Source organism: Aquarana catesbeiana, linkage group LG01 (assembly GCF_042186555.1).
Source record: "Aquarana catesbeiana isolate 2022-GZ linkage group LG01, ASM4218655v1, whole genome shotgun sequence".
NCBI classification, from domain to species: Eukaryota; Metazoa; Chordata; class Amphibia; order Anura; family Ranidae; genus Aquarana; species Aquarana catesbeiana.
This window is the reverse complement of record NC_133324.1, coordinates 577,893,894-577,911,513: the sequence shown is the minus strand read 5'-3', so window position 1 is coordinate 577,911,513 and position 17,620 is coordinate 577,893,894. Positions and strand designations below refer to the sequence as shown.

At 42.2% G+C, this 17,620-nt stretch overlaps 1 protein-coding gene across 3 annotated transcripts in view; it reads left to right on the top strand.

Annotated features, from left to right (window-relative positions):
• EPHA5 (EPH receptor A5) overlaps positions 1 to 17,620 on the top strand; it is a 539,960-nt gene that overhangs the window by 47,032 nt on the left and 475,308 nt on the right. For all 3 annotated transcript variants that reach the window (XM_073597764.1, XM_073597756.1, XM_073597752.1), the window contains exon 2: positions 12,163 to 12,227. In XM_073597764.1, the coding sequence (XP_073453865.1) occupies positions 12,163 to 12,227 (65 nt within the window). The remainder of the gene's footprint in view (positions 1 to 12,162; positions 12,228 to 17,620) is intronic.

Below are 17,620 nucleotides of genomic sequence, written 5' to 3'. Positions count from 1 at the left end.
GCCCTGGTCAGCTTGTCGGTATGCCAAAAAAGGGGCAAAAATACTCGGATAGGGAAGTAATTCTTTATTGGTCCGGTGACATTTATTGAGCAAGCTTGCTGAAAACTTGCAACATTTCTACCTAAGGGTTCGGAATGTACCGGGCGAAGATTTCCACCTGCCTAACTTCTTGATGACATGGTCTGGCACCACGTACTGAGATGCGTCTGAAGCCTCTCCAATCCGAAAGGAGTGTCCAGAATCCTGTCCAGGGTCAAGGCCAAGGTTAACCATGAAGATCCTAACGTGTCTGATGAACTGGCTACCACTCAAGGGGCTGGTAGGAAAGGGTAGCAGCGGGCTGGAGTTCGACTGGCTGGTCAGATGAGACAATAACCAGTCGAGGATTGTTACTGGGCACCAGACATTGTGGGTCTGGAAAAGCTTGATGTTGACCCCGAGCGGGACTGTTGGGTTTTGGACACTGTGAAGTGATCTTAAAGGTGAGCTAGGTGGCGTCTGCTCAGTATCTGGCAGCTGGGGCCACTAAAGGTGAACTCGCTGCAATGAAATAACACGAAGTATAGGCAGGCAGCAAGGAGCTTGAACAAGAACCTTGTGTTTAATCAGCAGCATCCATTTTTACAACAACTACTGCTCCCCGCCCCCAGATCACATGATTAAGACTGTTAACTGTTTCCTAACATGCATAAGGAACTAGGGGTAACAATTGAACTTGAAGTATAACATAAGGCATACACATCATTACACTCGCTAGGCCACAAAAAGTCATAGAAGGCCAGGTAGATGGCGACTTAGATGACCAGGCTGGGTAAAAACCCAAATGGGGAATGTGAGAGGATGGCAGACATGTCCCTGAAGATTGCACTTGTGATGGGTAAGCGCTTGCAAATGGCTACGGGCTGACGTTTCTGGATGCCACATAGGATGGATTTGACTGCATGGGCTGCGAACAAGAACGGCTTTCCGGGGTCCTGTAAAGACAAGAAATGCTGGATGCTGGCTAAGTACAGCCTGGTGGTGTTATGAGATAGAACCAGCTGTGTGTGGCAAAACCATACAAAGGCCAGGATGTGCTTGATGTCTCCTATCGCTGCCTAGGGGTATGAGACTAGAAACCTGTTGTAGGCATTCCAGGCGGTGTGATAGGCCTTCAGTGTGTTGCGGGACAGTGACTGGTTAATGAGATGGGTCACATTGTGAAGGTGTTCCTTTAACCCATCGTCAGCTGCGATCAAGGTGGAATAGGAGAAGTGGTCGGGACAGCTCTGGGTTTCTGCAGAAAGAATACCTGAAATTAAAGTGGGACAGTGTGTCTGCTGCGACGTTGAACTTGCCTGGGATGTAGGTACAGTGCACATTGAATTGATGCTGCAGGGACAACTGAACCAGGAAGGACAAGATGGATAGCTTAGACTTGCCTTTGTTTATGATTTCGGCCGTGGCCTTATTGTCTGTGGCAAAGACCACGGTTTGCCCTGTCCAGGTATGGCCCCAGACCCGAGCTGCTGCCACGATGAGATAGAGTTCCAAAAGTGAAGATGACTGGCTAAACCCAGGATCAGGAGGATGTCTGGTGGCCACCACCCTGCGAACCAGTGATGGCCAAAAATTGTAGCGAAGCCTGTGGAGGCGTCTGTGACTACATGAGGTGATGAAGCTGATGCTAATGGAATAAACATAGATATTCTGTTACAGTTACCGGGGAACTCATCCCACATTGTCAAAGCCACTATTGCTGCTGGGTCCAGCCTGAGATCGGGGTCTTGTACTTGAGAGAGGAAAACCAAGAGGCGTGTAATAAAGGACTACCTCTGAGGGATGCTCCTCATGGCAAAATGAAGCATCCCTAACAGGGATTGTAGCTGTCTCTTGGTACACCCTTATTATAGGGTAAAGGCATGAATGTTAACCTGATTCGGGCCAAAATGTCTGGCGGTAGACTGCCCTGCACTGAGCGAGTGTCTAGAGTGATACCTAGGAAGGTGATGGATTATGCCGGGCCTTCCACTTTATGCTCTGCTATGGGCACGTTGAGATTGCCAAATACCACTCTTAGTCTGTCCATGTCTAACGGGGGCTTGTCGGGCAATTCAATCAGCAGGAAGTCATGGAGGTAGTGAATGACTTTCTGGCATTGTGGTTGGTGTGACAGGATCCAGGTAAGAGACTGGGCGACGGTGTCAAACAGCCACAAGATGCTTTTGGAGCCGAAAGTCAACTTGGTGGCAAAGTAATACAAACCTTTCCATTTGATGCCATGCCACCGCCAGAGGGATGGCTCAATGGGCAGTAATTTGAACGCGTCTTAAATGTCTGCTTTGTACAGCCATGCGCCCATGTCTATGCTAATAATGGCTCGAATAGCTAAGTCAGCCGAAGCATATTTAAGGGAAAACTCCTTGGAAGGATTTAGGGAGTTTAAACTTGGGATGTGGGAACAACGAGGCGCAGACAAGTCGTACACCAACCGAAGTTTATTTGAAAACTTGCCCTTGACAAGCCCAATAGGGCTGACTCTCCAAGTAGTGAAAGGTGACTCGGCAAAGGGGGCCGATTATGAACCCCAGTCCAGTTCGGACTGCAATAAATTATCTATGGCCAGCTCATTGGTGGCAGCTGAGAGGAGGTTCCTGCATTCATGTGTCTAGTGGGGTAGCGTGATGAGGCCGCTGTGGAACCCTAACGTAAATCCATGCACCAGGAAGGTGGCCCGTGAGGGAGTCGGTGTGAGGAAAGGTAAAACCCCAGCCACCGGACATCCACTCGGCCTAGTCATGAAGCATTGTGCTGCTTGAGGTTGCACGTGACTTTAGGATGCGCTCTGTGGCACGAGACGCAAATATGAAGCAGCCGGCATTGACTAAAGTTGCAAGTCCCATAGTGGATTTGATAAAATACAGTGGACCAACAACAGGAGATGACATGGCTCCCCAAATCATCACTGACTGTGGAAACTTCACACTGGACCTCATGCAACTTGGATTCTGTGCCTTTCCATTCTTCCTCCAGACTCTGGGACTTTGATTACCAAATGAAATGCAAAAGTTTCCACAGTCCGTGATGATTTTGGGAGCCATGTCATCTGCTGGTGTTGGTCCACGGTGTTTTATCAATTCCAGAGTCAGAGCAGCCCTCTACCAGGAAATTATAGAGCACTTCATGCTTCCCTCTGCTGACCACCTTTATGTTGATTTCATTTTCCAGGACTTGGCACCTGCCCACACTGCCAAAAGTACCAATACCTGGTTTAATGATCATGGTATCATTGTGCTTGATTGACCAGAAAACTCGCCTGACCTAAACCCCATAAAGAATCTGTGGGGTATTGTGAAGAGGAAGATGAGAGACACCAGACCCAACAATACAGACGAGCTGAAGACGACTATCAAAGCAACCTGGGCTTCCATAACACCTCAGCAGTGCCACAGGCTGATCGCCTCAATGCCACGCTGCATTGATGCAGTAATTCGGACTTTGATTACCAAATGAAATGCAAAAGTTTCCACAGTCCGTGATGATTTTGGGAGCCATGTCATCTGCTGGTGTTGGTCCACGGTGTTTTATCAATTCCAGAGTCAGAGCAGCCCTCTACCAGGAAATTATAGAGCACTTCATGCTTCCCTCTGCTGACCACCTTTATGTTGATTTCATTTTCCAGGACTTGGCACCTGCCCACACTGCCAAAAGTACCAATACCTGGTTTAATGATCATGGTATCATTGTGCTTGATTGACCAGAAAACTCGCCTGACCTAAACCCCATAAAGAATCTGTGGGGTATTGTGAAGAGGAAGATGAGAGACACCAGACCCAACAATACAGACGAGCTGAAGACGACTATCAAAGCAACCTGGGCTTCCATAACACCTCAGCAGTGCCACAGGCTGATCGCCTCAATGCCACGCTGCATTGATGCAGTAATTCATGCAAAAGGAGCTCTGACTAAGTATTGAGTGCATACTATACTGTACATGGACATACTTTTCAATAAGCCAACATTTCTGTATTGAAAATCTTTTTTTTTATTGGTCTTATATAAAATTCTAGTTTTCTGATATACTGAATTTTGAGTTATCACTAGCTGTAAGGCACAATCATCAACATTAAAAGAAATAAATGCTTGAAATATATCACTCTGTGTGTAACGCATCTATATAAAATATATGCGTTTACCTTTTTGAATTGAACTACTGAAATAAATTAACTTTTTGATGATATTCTAATTTTATGATATGCACATATTTGTGTATATATATATATATATATATATATATATATATATATATAGTATCTCACAAAAGTGAGTACACCCCTCACATTTTTGTAAATATTTTATTATATCTTTTCATGTGACAACGCTGAAGAAATTACACTTTGCTACAATGTAAAGTAGTGAGTGTACAGCTTGTATAACAGTGTAAATTTGCTGTCCCCTTAAAATAACTCAACACACAGCCAATATTGTCTAAACTGCTGGCAACAAAAGTGAGTACACCCCTAAGTGAAAATGTCCGAATTGGGCCCAAAGTGTCAATATTTTGTGTGGCCACCATTATTTTCTAGCCCTGCCTTAACCCTCTTGGGCATGGAGTTCACCAGAGTTTCACTGGTTGCCACTGGAGTCCTCTTCCACTCCTCCATGACGACATCACGGAGCTGGTGGATGTTAGAGACCTTGCGCTCCTCCACCTTCTGTTTGAGGATGCCCCACAGATGCTCAATAGGGTTTAGGTCTGGAAACATACTTGGCCAGTCCATCACCGTTACCCTCAGCTTCTTTAGGAAGGCAGTGGTCATCTTGGAGGAGTGTTTGGGGTCATTATCATGTTGTAATACTGCCCTGTGGCCCAGTCTCTGAAGGGAGGGGATCATGCTCTGCTTCAGTATGTCACAGTAATTGATGGCATTCACGGTTCCCTCAATGAACTGTAGCTCTGAAGTGATGGCAGCACTCATGCAGCCCCAGACCATGACACTCCCACCACCATACTTGACTGTAGGCAAGACACACTTGTCTTTGTACTCCTCACCTGGTTGCTGCCACACATGCTTGACACCATCTGAACCAAATAAGTTTATCTTGGTCTCATCAGACCACAGAACATAGTTCCAGTAATCCACGTCCTTCATCTGCTTGTCTTCAATATACTGTTTGTGGGCTTTCTTGTGCATCATCTTTAGAAGAGGCTTCCTTCTGGGATGACAGCCATGCAGACCAATTTGATGCAGTGTGCAGCGTAAGGTCTGAGCACTGACAGGCTGACCCCCCCACCCCTTCAACCTCTGCAGCAATGCTGGTAGCACTCATACGTCTACTTCCCAAAGGCAACCTCTGGATATGATGCTGAGCACATGCAGTCAACTTCTTTGGTCGACCATGGCAAGGTCTGTTCTGAGTGGAACCTGTCCTGTTAAACCTCTGTATGGTCTTGTCCACCATGCTGCAGCTTTCAGGGTCTTAGCAATCATCTTATAGCCTAGGTCATCTTTATGTAGAGCAACAATTATTTTTTACAGATCCTCAGGGAGTTCTTTGCCTTTGCCTTGAGGTGCCATGTTGAACTTCCAGCGACCAGTATGAAAAAGTGAGAGCGTTAACACCAAATTTAACATACCTGCACCCCATTCACACCTGAGACCTTGTAACACTAACGAGTCACATGACACCGGGGAGGGAAAATGGCTAATTGGGCCCAAATTGGACATTTTCACTTAGAGGTGTACTCACTTTTGTTGCCAGTGGTTTAGACATTAATGGGTGTGTGTTGAGTTATTTTGAGGGGATAGCAAATTTACACTGTTATACAAGCTGTACACTCACTACTTTACATTGTAGCAAAGTGTAATTTCTTCAGTGTTGTCACATGAAAAGATATAATAAAATATTTACAAAAATGTGAGGGGTGTACTCACTTTTGTGAGATACTATATATATATATATATATATATATATATATATATATATATATATATATATATATACATATATATATATATATATATATACACGCATACACTATATATTGTGTGTTTATTTGAAAGATAATGTTAAAGATAATGTAATACTAACAGAATGCAGTACATCACTCTTAAATAGTGGTTGATTCTTGTATTGGCTTGTTTAATAATGTAATACAAAAGCAGTGATGTGTAGTAGCCCATGGCTGACAATCTAATTTTAGCTTGAAGAACTATAATATACGGTAGGTTGGTTATGGTAGATTGCTTTAGTAAGTGAAAGGTGAGTATGTATGTAAACATATCCTTCTGTGTTTCTGTGTTTATTTAAGTCAAAATTGTCTTATCTTTACACAGTAAATCTCAGTTTAGCTATTTAAGACTTTATTTTCTGAATAATCATTATTATTTTTTATTCATAAGCTTGTCTTGCTCTCCAGTTTAATCCATTCAAATTGAAATACAGATGTCTTTTTGTTTTAATTTGCAGAGCTATAAAGGAATCACGTACTGTAATCGGCACTGCATTCATTGACCCCTTCACTCCCATTGAGGCTACTTAATAGACAGGGTCAAGGAACTTGCAGGCTTTAATCCTCTCATGTCCTTTCTCATCTTTTTTGTGAGCTACGAGAAAGGAGAAAATAATCAATCAGAAGATTTTTTTTCTGGCACAGCAAATCTAGGCTTTATGGCTCTGTACTTTATTTTTCTTCATATCGTTAAACATTGTTAGCTACACTATTGCCTTTGTAACTAGACAGAACAAAGAGCAGTGAAATGCAAATGTGGGTAGAGGCCAGTCAGATTACATTTTTCACAACTCTGTCAAACTCTGCATGAGAATCATAGCAGGTTAAAAGCAGTAAACATACCTAAGTCTTAGCTTCAAATCTTCATTCATGCAGGCTTTATTCAGCATTTTAAAGTTACTTGGTTGCATGGTATTAGTACAGCGGTATTTCTAGGGTACTATAGATGTAAGTGTTGCAGTTCAGACCCTAGAGCTGCAGTTCAGTCTCTGTCCTCCTCGCCAATCACAAAATGAAGCTTGAGACCATTTGCTTTTTGAATGGCCAGGAGGAGAGGGGATGAGAGACATGGCATGAGCTGGGGTCTATAAAACCTTCAGTGCTTACATCCATGATGGCCCAGAAGTAAGGTGGAAGCTGTACTAAAAAGAGGACATGATAATAAACAGTTTTTTAGCAAACAGTTTGCAGGTGAGGTTAAAGCCTCATATACACTGCTAGTTTTTTGTTTCATTCAACCTAGTGGGTTGAATGAAAAAAAAACTGACAGCTTAAGTCGGAGCCACTTTAACTATGCAATGTTAGAACAGTGATCTCCCCTGCTGTGCTATTGTGTTTTGATGGGGGGACAGCCCCCAGCCAGAACACACTAGGAGCTGGACGGCAGACCTTTTTCGGTCATGACCCCTCAACAGAAGCCAGCTTCTGTGGGACCACCTGCCGTATACAAAGGCCGAATATCGGCCGATTTCTATTGAACCGGCCAATGCCACCTGACATTTGGCTCATGTGTACTAGGCATGTTTACTGCTCTAAACCTGGAAAGGTTCTTATGGGCAGAGTTGGGCATTGAGGTTACATGTATATAGGCACATATTCAAGGCTGCATGTACACAGGCATCATATGGAAGGTCAGAAAGATATAGGCTTCTAAATGCTGCTTTAAGGGTTTTATTTAATACTTTGAGAAGCGTATTTGTGGTATACATAGTTGCAGCATGCAGAGAGACTGTTCTAACTACCCTTGTTGCATGGGTACACTATAGGTCCAATGATTCTATGGCTCAACAAAAGTAGTGTGAGAAAAATTTGTCTTTGCTCCAGCCTTTGACAATTTTTTTTTTTAACATAAACCCTTTAAATAACTTTCCATCTATATTTCATGGCACATTAGCATTAACAGCACGTTAAGCTATAAAAATATATACAAGAATAAGGAATGAAGTGTTCAAATACCAAAAGCTGCTATATACAAAAAATAGTAGTAATAATAATGATACAATAAAATTAATAATAACTATACCCAAAATATAAATGCAGACAGTGAAAATTGTACTGTAGCATCCCTTTATATTTGTGGTTAGTGGAGAAATGCCCATTTTTGTATATAGTCAGTTGAGACATGCCCCCTTATATTGGTGGTCAATGGAGTGTCCCTCTACATTGATAATTAGTGAAATACTCCCTTACCTAGATGGTAAGTGGAGACAGGCTGTCAGGTCACCTTGAGGCTAGGTGACAGATGCACACCGTTGGGATCAGGAGTGCACCGCAAGGCAGTGGACCCTACGGCTGACTGCTGTGGATGGGAGTCCGGGTGGTAAGGAAGGCAGGGCTGCTGGAACACCAACACAGATCCCACCGGGGTTAGAGCGTAGGATTCCCTGGGGCGCGGAGTCTAAGAGCCAGCAGGTGTTCACCAGAGCCTCTAGTGGTGAGGATGGACTGGGCTGCAACTGGCTCCAGGTCGCGACCCCCAGGGTCCTCCAGCTCACACCCACAGTAGGCAACAGGAGGATAGGGATAGTAAAGGAATAAGCCAAGGTCAGGGCCACAAGCAGACAAGGACAACAGAGTTCACGCCAAGGTTCAGGGTCACAGGCAAACAGGGATAGTCGGGGACACGCCAAAGGTCAGGGTCACTAGCAGACAGGAATAGTAGAGAACACTCCAAGGTTGGTAACAGAAACAAAGGTAGAGCACACGGCAGGCAGGAACAGGAAGCTAAAACACACAAAGGTTGATCAGCAGGGCTGGCCTGCAGTGCAGAGGCTAATATAGAGTTCTCTGATAGGAGCTGGGGTGGAGCCATGCTAGAGGAGAGTTAATAAAAGCAGTCAGGTGAGAGCCAGCTGGTCTTTAGAGATGAACACATGGAGACAGGTAAGCTGATAGACAAACTCTATTGCATAACCATGACACAGGCTCCCTTTAAATTGGTGGGAGAAGGACTCCTTTACATTGATGATCATTGAAAGAAGAGCCTCCTTTTACTGGTGATCAGTGGAAAAAGGCCCCGTTATTCTTGTTTTCATTGGGAAAAATCTTTTGTATACATTTTTTGTATGAATTTAGATTAGGTTATTACAAGCACATAGTGCCCCCAGATTTTGTGAAAAAAGGGACAAACATTGAGGATTAATGACAGTGGGAAAAATGCTTCTTACATCTGCGGTCATTGAAAGGAATGCTCCTTTTACATCGGTGGTCATTTTGTTAGAATTCCCTCCCTAGAGAGATCTAAAAAGATAATTTGTGTCTATGGTTAATTTTCTTAGGGTAAAAAATTGTTAATTGCTCAAGGAACCCCTACAGCTCTGGAGGAACTCAAAGAACCCTGGGTAAAGCTCCTTCCTGACTAACAACACCACAAAACAACTTATTCACTCCTTGGTTATTTCCCGCCTCGACTACTGCCACTCTTTCTTCACTGGCCTACCCTTCCACAGGCTATCCCCCTTCAGTCTATTATGAATGCCGCTGCCAGACTAATACACCTTACTCACCGATCTGTGACTGCTGCTCCTCTCTGCCAATCCCTTCACTGGCTTCCCCACCACAAAAAATTCAAAATACTAAACACAACATACAAGGCCATCCACAACATCGCGCCCAGCAACATCACCAACCTCATCTGCAGATATCACCCAAATAGTCCTATCCGCTCCTCTCAAGACCTCCTGATCACTAGCTCCCTTGTTACCTCCTCCCATGATCGCCTCCAGAACTTCTTCAGAGCTTCTCCCATCCTCTGAAACTCCCTGCCCCAGTATGTCCAGTCAGCCCCTAACCTGTCCGCCTTTTGGGGATCCCTGAAAACGAGTTTATTTGGGGAAGCCTATCCCACCTCCACCTAAGAACTGTACCCGAGCCACCTCCATCAGATCACCCCCCTGCAGCTATTACCTTTTGTACCACCTCCCCCGCCCTTTAGATTGTAAGCTCCATGAGCAGGGCCCACCTATTCCTTCTGTATTGAACTGTAATGTAATTGTACTTTCCCTCCTCTACATTGTAAAGGGCTGTGCAACCTGTTAGTGCTATATAAATCCTGTATAATAATAATAATAAAGCTAGGTATACATGGCCTGAAAATTGGTAAAAAACGGTTGGTTCAGCAGTTACTGGACAACTTTTGGCCAGTGTGTACAGCTGCTCATCCAACAGAAGACAGACAGAACAACAAGCATGCTGGAAAACCAGCAGCTGATTGTCATCCGATCAGCGCTTGCAGCCAATGGCTGAGAGTGCTGACCAATGTGTTCTGCTGGGGTGCCGTCCTCCTGTCACAGCACAATAGCACAGTGGAGAGATTGCTGTACGAGCATCGCATAGTAAGCAACCTCCTCAGTTTTGTTTTTTTTTCGCCAAGTTGAACGAAAAAAAAAAATGAACGTGTGCACCAGGCATGAGAGGGGTTGATCTACACTACTAGCGTGGTCAATAATCAGCTTACAGGGTTTTGTTATAGGTGGGGAAAACTGGGAAAAAATAGTGGGAATTACCGTATTTATCGGCGTATAACCTGCACCTTTTCCCCCTGAAAATCAGAGAGGGCAGATGGCACAAAGGTCAAAGAACCTGTCCCCAGAAATTCCCATGGTCTCCATGCAGCTTTCTGTCCCCCATTACTGACTGATTCTGCCAAACAAGCTTCTGATAAGACCTGTGCTCATCCCCTCCAGCACTGGCGTGGCTGCAATCATCTGCAAAGGCAAGTCTGCAGATGTATACCATAGAGGCTGCAATCATGGGCATGTTGGAGGCTGCAGATGGGCACTAAACAGGCTGCAATAAACGGCATATTAGAGGCTGCAGATGGGCATAGATCAGGCTGCATTGATGGGCACTGGTAAGGCTGCAGAGCACTGACCCTTATTTTAAAATTTAAGTTTTTTTTCTGAAACTTGCCTCTGAAAGTTAAGGTGCGCATTATACGCCGGTGCATGTTATATGCCGATAAATACGGTATGTCAGGCTTCCCTCCTTCATTTAAAATCACATTAGTATAACAGTAAAAAAAAAGCATTTATGTGAAAAAAGTAAGAAAATATACTTGCCTTACTCCTGGCTTCCTGCTACAGTACTTTAAGGATCTCGCAGGAAAGATTATGACATAACCCTAGTCCCATTTTTTTTTTTATTTTAAGAGCAGACTGTGGGCTATATTGATGATGTTGAAGTGATTTGGTGGCTAATGCCAGATCCCCGGCTAGTTTGTTTCTGTTTGTAAGAAAAGGGGCCAGGGATTCTGGGAGATGTCATTTACCAAGTAGAGTCAAGTTCATATTTGATCAATAATGTCACACAGGATTCCCAGCCGGTTTGTTTGATATACTTGTACAAACCGTACAAAGCTGTGAATATAGGCTGGGCTCAAGTCAAACTCATGTTCAACCCAAACCCAAAGCTCATCTTTACTATACAGTACATTAAGACATTTTATCCATTTTTTTTTTCTTACCAACCTGCTCATGTTTTGCCTGAATTACAAACATCAATGATCTGTTATTATATAACTATGAAGTAGCCAAAATAGCAGTACCATTAAAAAATAAACTTGCCATTACTGAACAGAAATGCAGGAAAGTAATCAGCCCCTTTAAAACTGAACTCTAGATAGATTTAAAGACACACATTAATGCAGCCCTGTATCCACTAATACTTTATAATGTATTTTTAAATTTACAAGCTGAGTAAGTCCTGAACTTTTACTTGGTATCTGCCGCCTGTAATCCCCTGTACAGCAGAGCACAGACTGAGAGAGGAAGAAGCAGCTCAAGGAGCCACTCAGCTGTGCTGCAGTGCTCAAGTGCTAACAAGGAACATGCTGATAAGAAGAGAGTAACAAAGAACATATCAGTGTACTGCTCCTCTATTTACTGTCCAGTTAAAGTCTTAGGAAAGGGCAAGGCAGGTTTCCTGCCCTTCCAGACAGTGCTTTATAGATTACCAGAGCTGTGTAAATCTTAGAACTGGGTAAAACAGCCTCCTATATGCAGTATGTATTTTATCTTTGTATGTTGCTCTTTGCCTTCAGTTTTGCCTGTTAATATTTCAAGCTTGCATTGTGCTTTAGGAGTGCAGATATCCTTTAAAACATAGCATTTATGCTTATTACATCAACTTTTTATGGACAGTTTATTTATGTATTTTTTTTTTATTTACAGTGAACTTATTGGATTCACGGTCCGTGATGGGTGATCTTGGATGGATAGCGTATCCAAAAAATGGGGTAAGGTTTCACATTATGAATAAAATTGTTGCTAAAAAAAAATGTTTAAAATAAAAGTATGTATTACTTTTATCCTTTAAGAAATTACACAAAGCCTCGTGCACACAGGCAGAAAAGATGCAGTTGATGGAGGTGTCTGACTTTTTTTTATGCCTCTAAAGGCAGTTCAGTGTTAGCCTATATGACTATGCACATCAGCTTTGTACATCAGTATTTTAAGAGTAGCGTTTAGAGGCATTAAAAAAAGCATCAAAGCTGCACTTAGAGAGCAGCTTAATTCACGCATGTAAACACGCGTATGAGCATAAATGTATTCCAGTTGGCAGAATAAAGTAATATTCTGGCCAGTAGAATGCATTAACACTTAATGCATGTACATACACGTAAAAAACTGGAAAAATAGAAAAATAAAGCTCTAAATGTCACAACCAATAAGGTGTCAAAATCATTAAGCCCTGTGTTGAACCACTGAATTTCTTGAACCTTAGTGTGTTAAAGAGGAACTACAGTCTGCTCACATAATTTGTAATAAAAACATCTTTGCCATTCTGAAGCTTCCCTCCAACCACTATGCATATTATTTTATATATACTGTGATTCTGTACTTGCCAAATATGCTGCAGAAATCTCCCTCCACTGAGTCTGGCTGCAACCATTTTAACTGTGGGCAGCTGAAGCTGCTGCCTGCTCACTTCCTGGATTTTACACAGACACACAAAGGCACACCTCCAGTTCTGCAGCCCTGCAGCTCTCATTGGCACTCTTATGACTCACCCCCCTCCCTTCCTGGCAAACTCTCATGAAAGTGAGAGAGAGAGCTATGTATGATGTCATAAGTCTAGGCTTTTTTCCAGACAAGAAACAGGAAGTGGGCTGTATAAGGTATTTACTGGCAGGAAAAAAATGTTTCACTATGCAAAGTTAAAACAACAAGGGCAGAAGATTTAATAGATGGACAGTTAAAAAAATGACTGAAGAACCGCTTTAATACATTTCTTTTAATAGAGTAGGGAAGAGCTAATGTATATCTAAATCCTCCCAAACAATGTAACAAATGCCTTCCTATATAAAGGAGATGAGGAGTGGACAATGGGCTAGTAGTCCCAACCAGGAGAGCAACCTAGTTACAACCATGGCTTCCTTCACAAATGCAGTGGACTGAGTGAGTGTGTCAAACTTAGGGCAGGAAGTGTGTGAAAAAAAAAGAAAATTAAAGTGGAGTTCCACACAATTTCACAAATTAAGCTTATTCCCAAGTTGGCATAATAGACAGTGACAAATGGCAATATTTTTTTTTTTCCTAATGGTTACCTTTTTATCGATTATTGATGTGGCGTTTCCTGTCCTAGCCACCCGTGGGTATTGCCGTCAGATCCGGCAGCGTAATGTCTCCTGGGAGCTATGAATCAATCTTCCCAGGAGTCAGTGTGGCTGGCCGCCACTAATTATCGCAAGCTTGCGAGATTAGTTCCCATCAAAACGGGGGGGGCACTTCCGATGACGCTGCTCGTTGTGATGGCAACGTCGGAAGCTTACGGCGCTATCCCGAAAGTTTTCTGCTTGTGGGCTTCACATGCCCACAGGCAAGATGAGAACTACCATGGAAAAATAATATAAGTTGCTTTTATATAGGAAACCAGACATCAGGGGATATTTTAACAAAAACAAGTAAATGGTCATTTTCATTAGATGAACTTAGGAATTTAGAAAAAAAAAAAGTATTATACGTTGGAACTCCGCTTTAAAAAAAGAAAAATATTGCAACTGATGCATCTAAGGACTAATAAGCTGCAGTATATTTAATTTTTTGGGGGGGTTTAGATTTTTTTTTAATGCTGTTTTGCCTACTTTTTGTCCAAAAATACAGCAGGAAGTGAGAGGAGATCTCTCCAGCATAAGGGAATTTATCTTTTAGAGCAGCCTTTCTCAACCTTTTCAACACAGAGGAACCCTTGATTTAACTTTCTGGTCTTAGGGAACCCCTGCTAAAAATGACTATATCTACAACGCATGATACATTAGCGTGATGGTCAGTGGGAAGAATTTTCCTTACACTTGTGGACACTGGGAATAATTGCCCCCTTACAAATAGCTAAAAAGATAAGTGGGAACTTATCTGAATGACAGAAATTGCTCAAGGAACCATATGTAACCCTGGTTGAGAAACCCTGTTTTAGAGAGTTGTCAAATGTTAGGACAAATAGAGAAAGTGATTCTCTCTAATGGAAACACAGCAATAAAGACGCAACAGAGGTTCCAAACCTTCTCCACACAATACAAAAACAATCAACCAACCAACCAAAAAAAGAATATATTAGATGCAATCTGAGTAGCTATATTATGCAGAGTACATCTTTCCTGCCACAACTCAGTCCAAAAGGCAAACTCTTTTTTTACGACTTCTCAGCATGATGTTGGTTTCAGTTAAGTATATATATATATATATATATATATATATATATATATATATATATATATATATATATATATACATATATATATATATATATATATATATATATATATATATATATACATATATATATATATATATATATTAATAATTAACAGCGGTTTATTTAGTCTTTCTGATCAATATTATTCTAAGATGATCAAAGATGTTTAAAAAAGCACATATCTGTAATAAACCATTACAAATTTTAATTCCTCCATGAGGTAATGATATTTGTTGTGATTACCTAGCAAAATGAATGTTTTCCTAGCTAAGTGGACAAAGTAAAGCTATTATCAGTCCTCCAATCACGTGCAGGCAAAAATCCTGTCTTTTTTTTGGAATTGCACGTGATTGGATAGTCAGAGTGAACACAAGCTTCGCCTTATATAAGCTGTTTACATAGGCATCACAAATATAAGTAGAATAATGGAGGGGGGCCTTCTTCCAAGGTGCCACATATATGCAAACCAATGTTTGTGCAGGTAGTGTGTGCATAGTGCGCTCCCAGCATGGAGACCAAGCTGTCCCCGACAAATCTTGGTCTCATTTTAACGATTAGGAGCCAGAAGGACTGGCTTTCAATCACAATTGCTGTAATAGCATGTGATTGGCTGTCAAAGTGATTCCTCACTAAAACATGGTTCTGTAATGTATTCAGGAATTGAGAAAAAACAATATTGTATCTTTTTCTTAAAATCAGAAGAAAAAAAAAATAACAATAAATAAATTGGTCAGGGCTTGATCTAGGTTAATGTCAGGGTCAATCGGTTGGGGTCAAAGGTTGTTTTAGGTAGGAAAAAAACTTTACTTATGCCCCTTTCACACGGGGCTGTCCGTTTTTAGTACTCCGCTTGCTCAGCGGGGATCGCTCCGTTGATCCCCGCTGAGCCGGCGGATGACAAGTCCGTCTCTGCACTCTGTGCAAGGATGGACCTGTCAGAGAGTCCACTCTCCCCTATGGGGAGATCCAATGATTACGGACCGCCTGTCCATTTTCATCCGATCCGATCCGCCAGACGGATGGAAAATAGGACATCCATCCGTCTGGATTTTGCAGAGCGGAACGGACCGGGGCGGATCGGATGTCAGCGGACATGTCACCGCTGACATCCGATGCTCCATAGAGATGTATGGAGTGACCGTTCAGATCCACCTGAAAAAACTGACAGGTGGATCTGAATGATCCGCACATGTGAAAGGGGCCTTAGTGTCCTGTGTGTTTTTGGTAAAAAATACACACTATTTTTGACCCTACTACGGATACAAACAACATATAATATACACATATAGGGGATTGTCGTGAATGTCAGAGGTAGGAGAAAGTTATTTTGGTATGAGTCAAAGTCACGGCAAGAAATATGCAGCTTAAAGTTTCAAAAAACACATTTTCTTTACTATTTTGGGCCGATGTTTCTTTGATAATTAAAAAAAAATCAGGAGATATTCATTAACATTTACCACCAAATGAAGTCCCAATTTATCCTGAAAAAAAAAAAACATCTGTGTAATTCACCGGAATACCCTAAGTAGTTGCAATGATCTGAACAGTTTTGCCAAGGCTCCATTCACATATATGAGAATCAAATGTGTTTTGAACTGCATCCAATTTGCATGACATATAAAACCGCCATTCTATGGAGCCGGTTCACATATATGCGGTGCAGCGGCAGTGCTAATTCGCTGCAAATTTAAAAAGAGTCCTGTGCATTTTATGAGCACTACGGTGCTGTTGTTCAGATGTAAATTCCAGGCTATTGCCTTCTATGGGAATGTCTTCTATAGGAGTAGCAAATCTAATTTCTCAGTTTTGAACGCAAATTCGATCAGAAAAAAAAAACAGCGTGGGCGTTGCTTTTCTGAGCCTGCAGCCCGGCAGGCAAGGAAAGGCGGGGGGTAATGAGCGACCCCCCCCCCTCCTGAACCATACCAGGCCACATGCCCTCAACAGATTGATAGGGACAAGATGCATACAAAATTTGTATTAAACATTTCATGGTCAAAAAAAATTTTAAATTAAAAAATGAAAATGTCAAAAAATTAGAAAAAAGTTAATCTGTGTCAATCCTTCCAAAACAATCACCGCTGTGTGTGTTCGTCCTCAAAAGGACCAATATCCAGTGCACACTAAAGTGCCTGCTCACCTCAAAGATGAATGTAAAAGCATAGACTGATCACTCCTCGTGTCCTCCACAATGGATCAACTTTCACTCTCCAATGGTAATGCTACAGTCTCCAGACTGCTCCTCTGTGTGAGTAATCAGCGTTTGTATTGCCGTCAGACAAATCTTCCTTCACTTTCTCATAGGTGCTCAATCACGCTATTACTTCCGTAGGTTATAGACATAAAAACAACAAACACGTGTCGGCATCTCATTGGCCTTTATCAGTAGTGACCAGTAGTGGTCTACTGATGAAGGCCAATGACATGCTGACACGCGTTTAGAGGGGAGGAGCCAAATCTGTGAAACATCGTGAGTGTAGATTTGCGGTGAATGAAGTGATGATTTGAGACATGCTGTTTTAAAGTTTTTATCTTGTAAGTGGATTTGTATTGGGGGCTTTTAATAAACATGCAGAGTACACCATGGCACTTGTGTTTGTTGTTTCATGTCTATAACCTAGGAAGTAATAGCGTGATTGAGCACTTATGAGAAAGTGAAGGAAGGTTCGTCTGACGGCAATACAAATGCTGATTACCCACACAGAGGAGCAGTCTGGAGACAGTAGCATTAACATTGGAGAGTGAAAATTGATCCATTGCGGTGGACACGAGGAGTGATCGGTCTATGCTTTTACATTCATCTTTGAGGGGAGCAGGCACTTTAGCTGGTGGAGGTGTGCACTGGATATTGGTCCTTTTGAGGACGAACACACACAGCGGTGATTGTTTTGGAAGCATTGATACAGATGAACTGTTTTTTTTTCTAATTTTTTGACA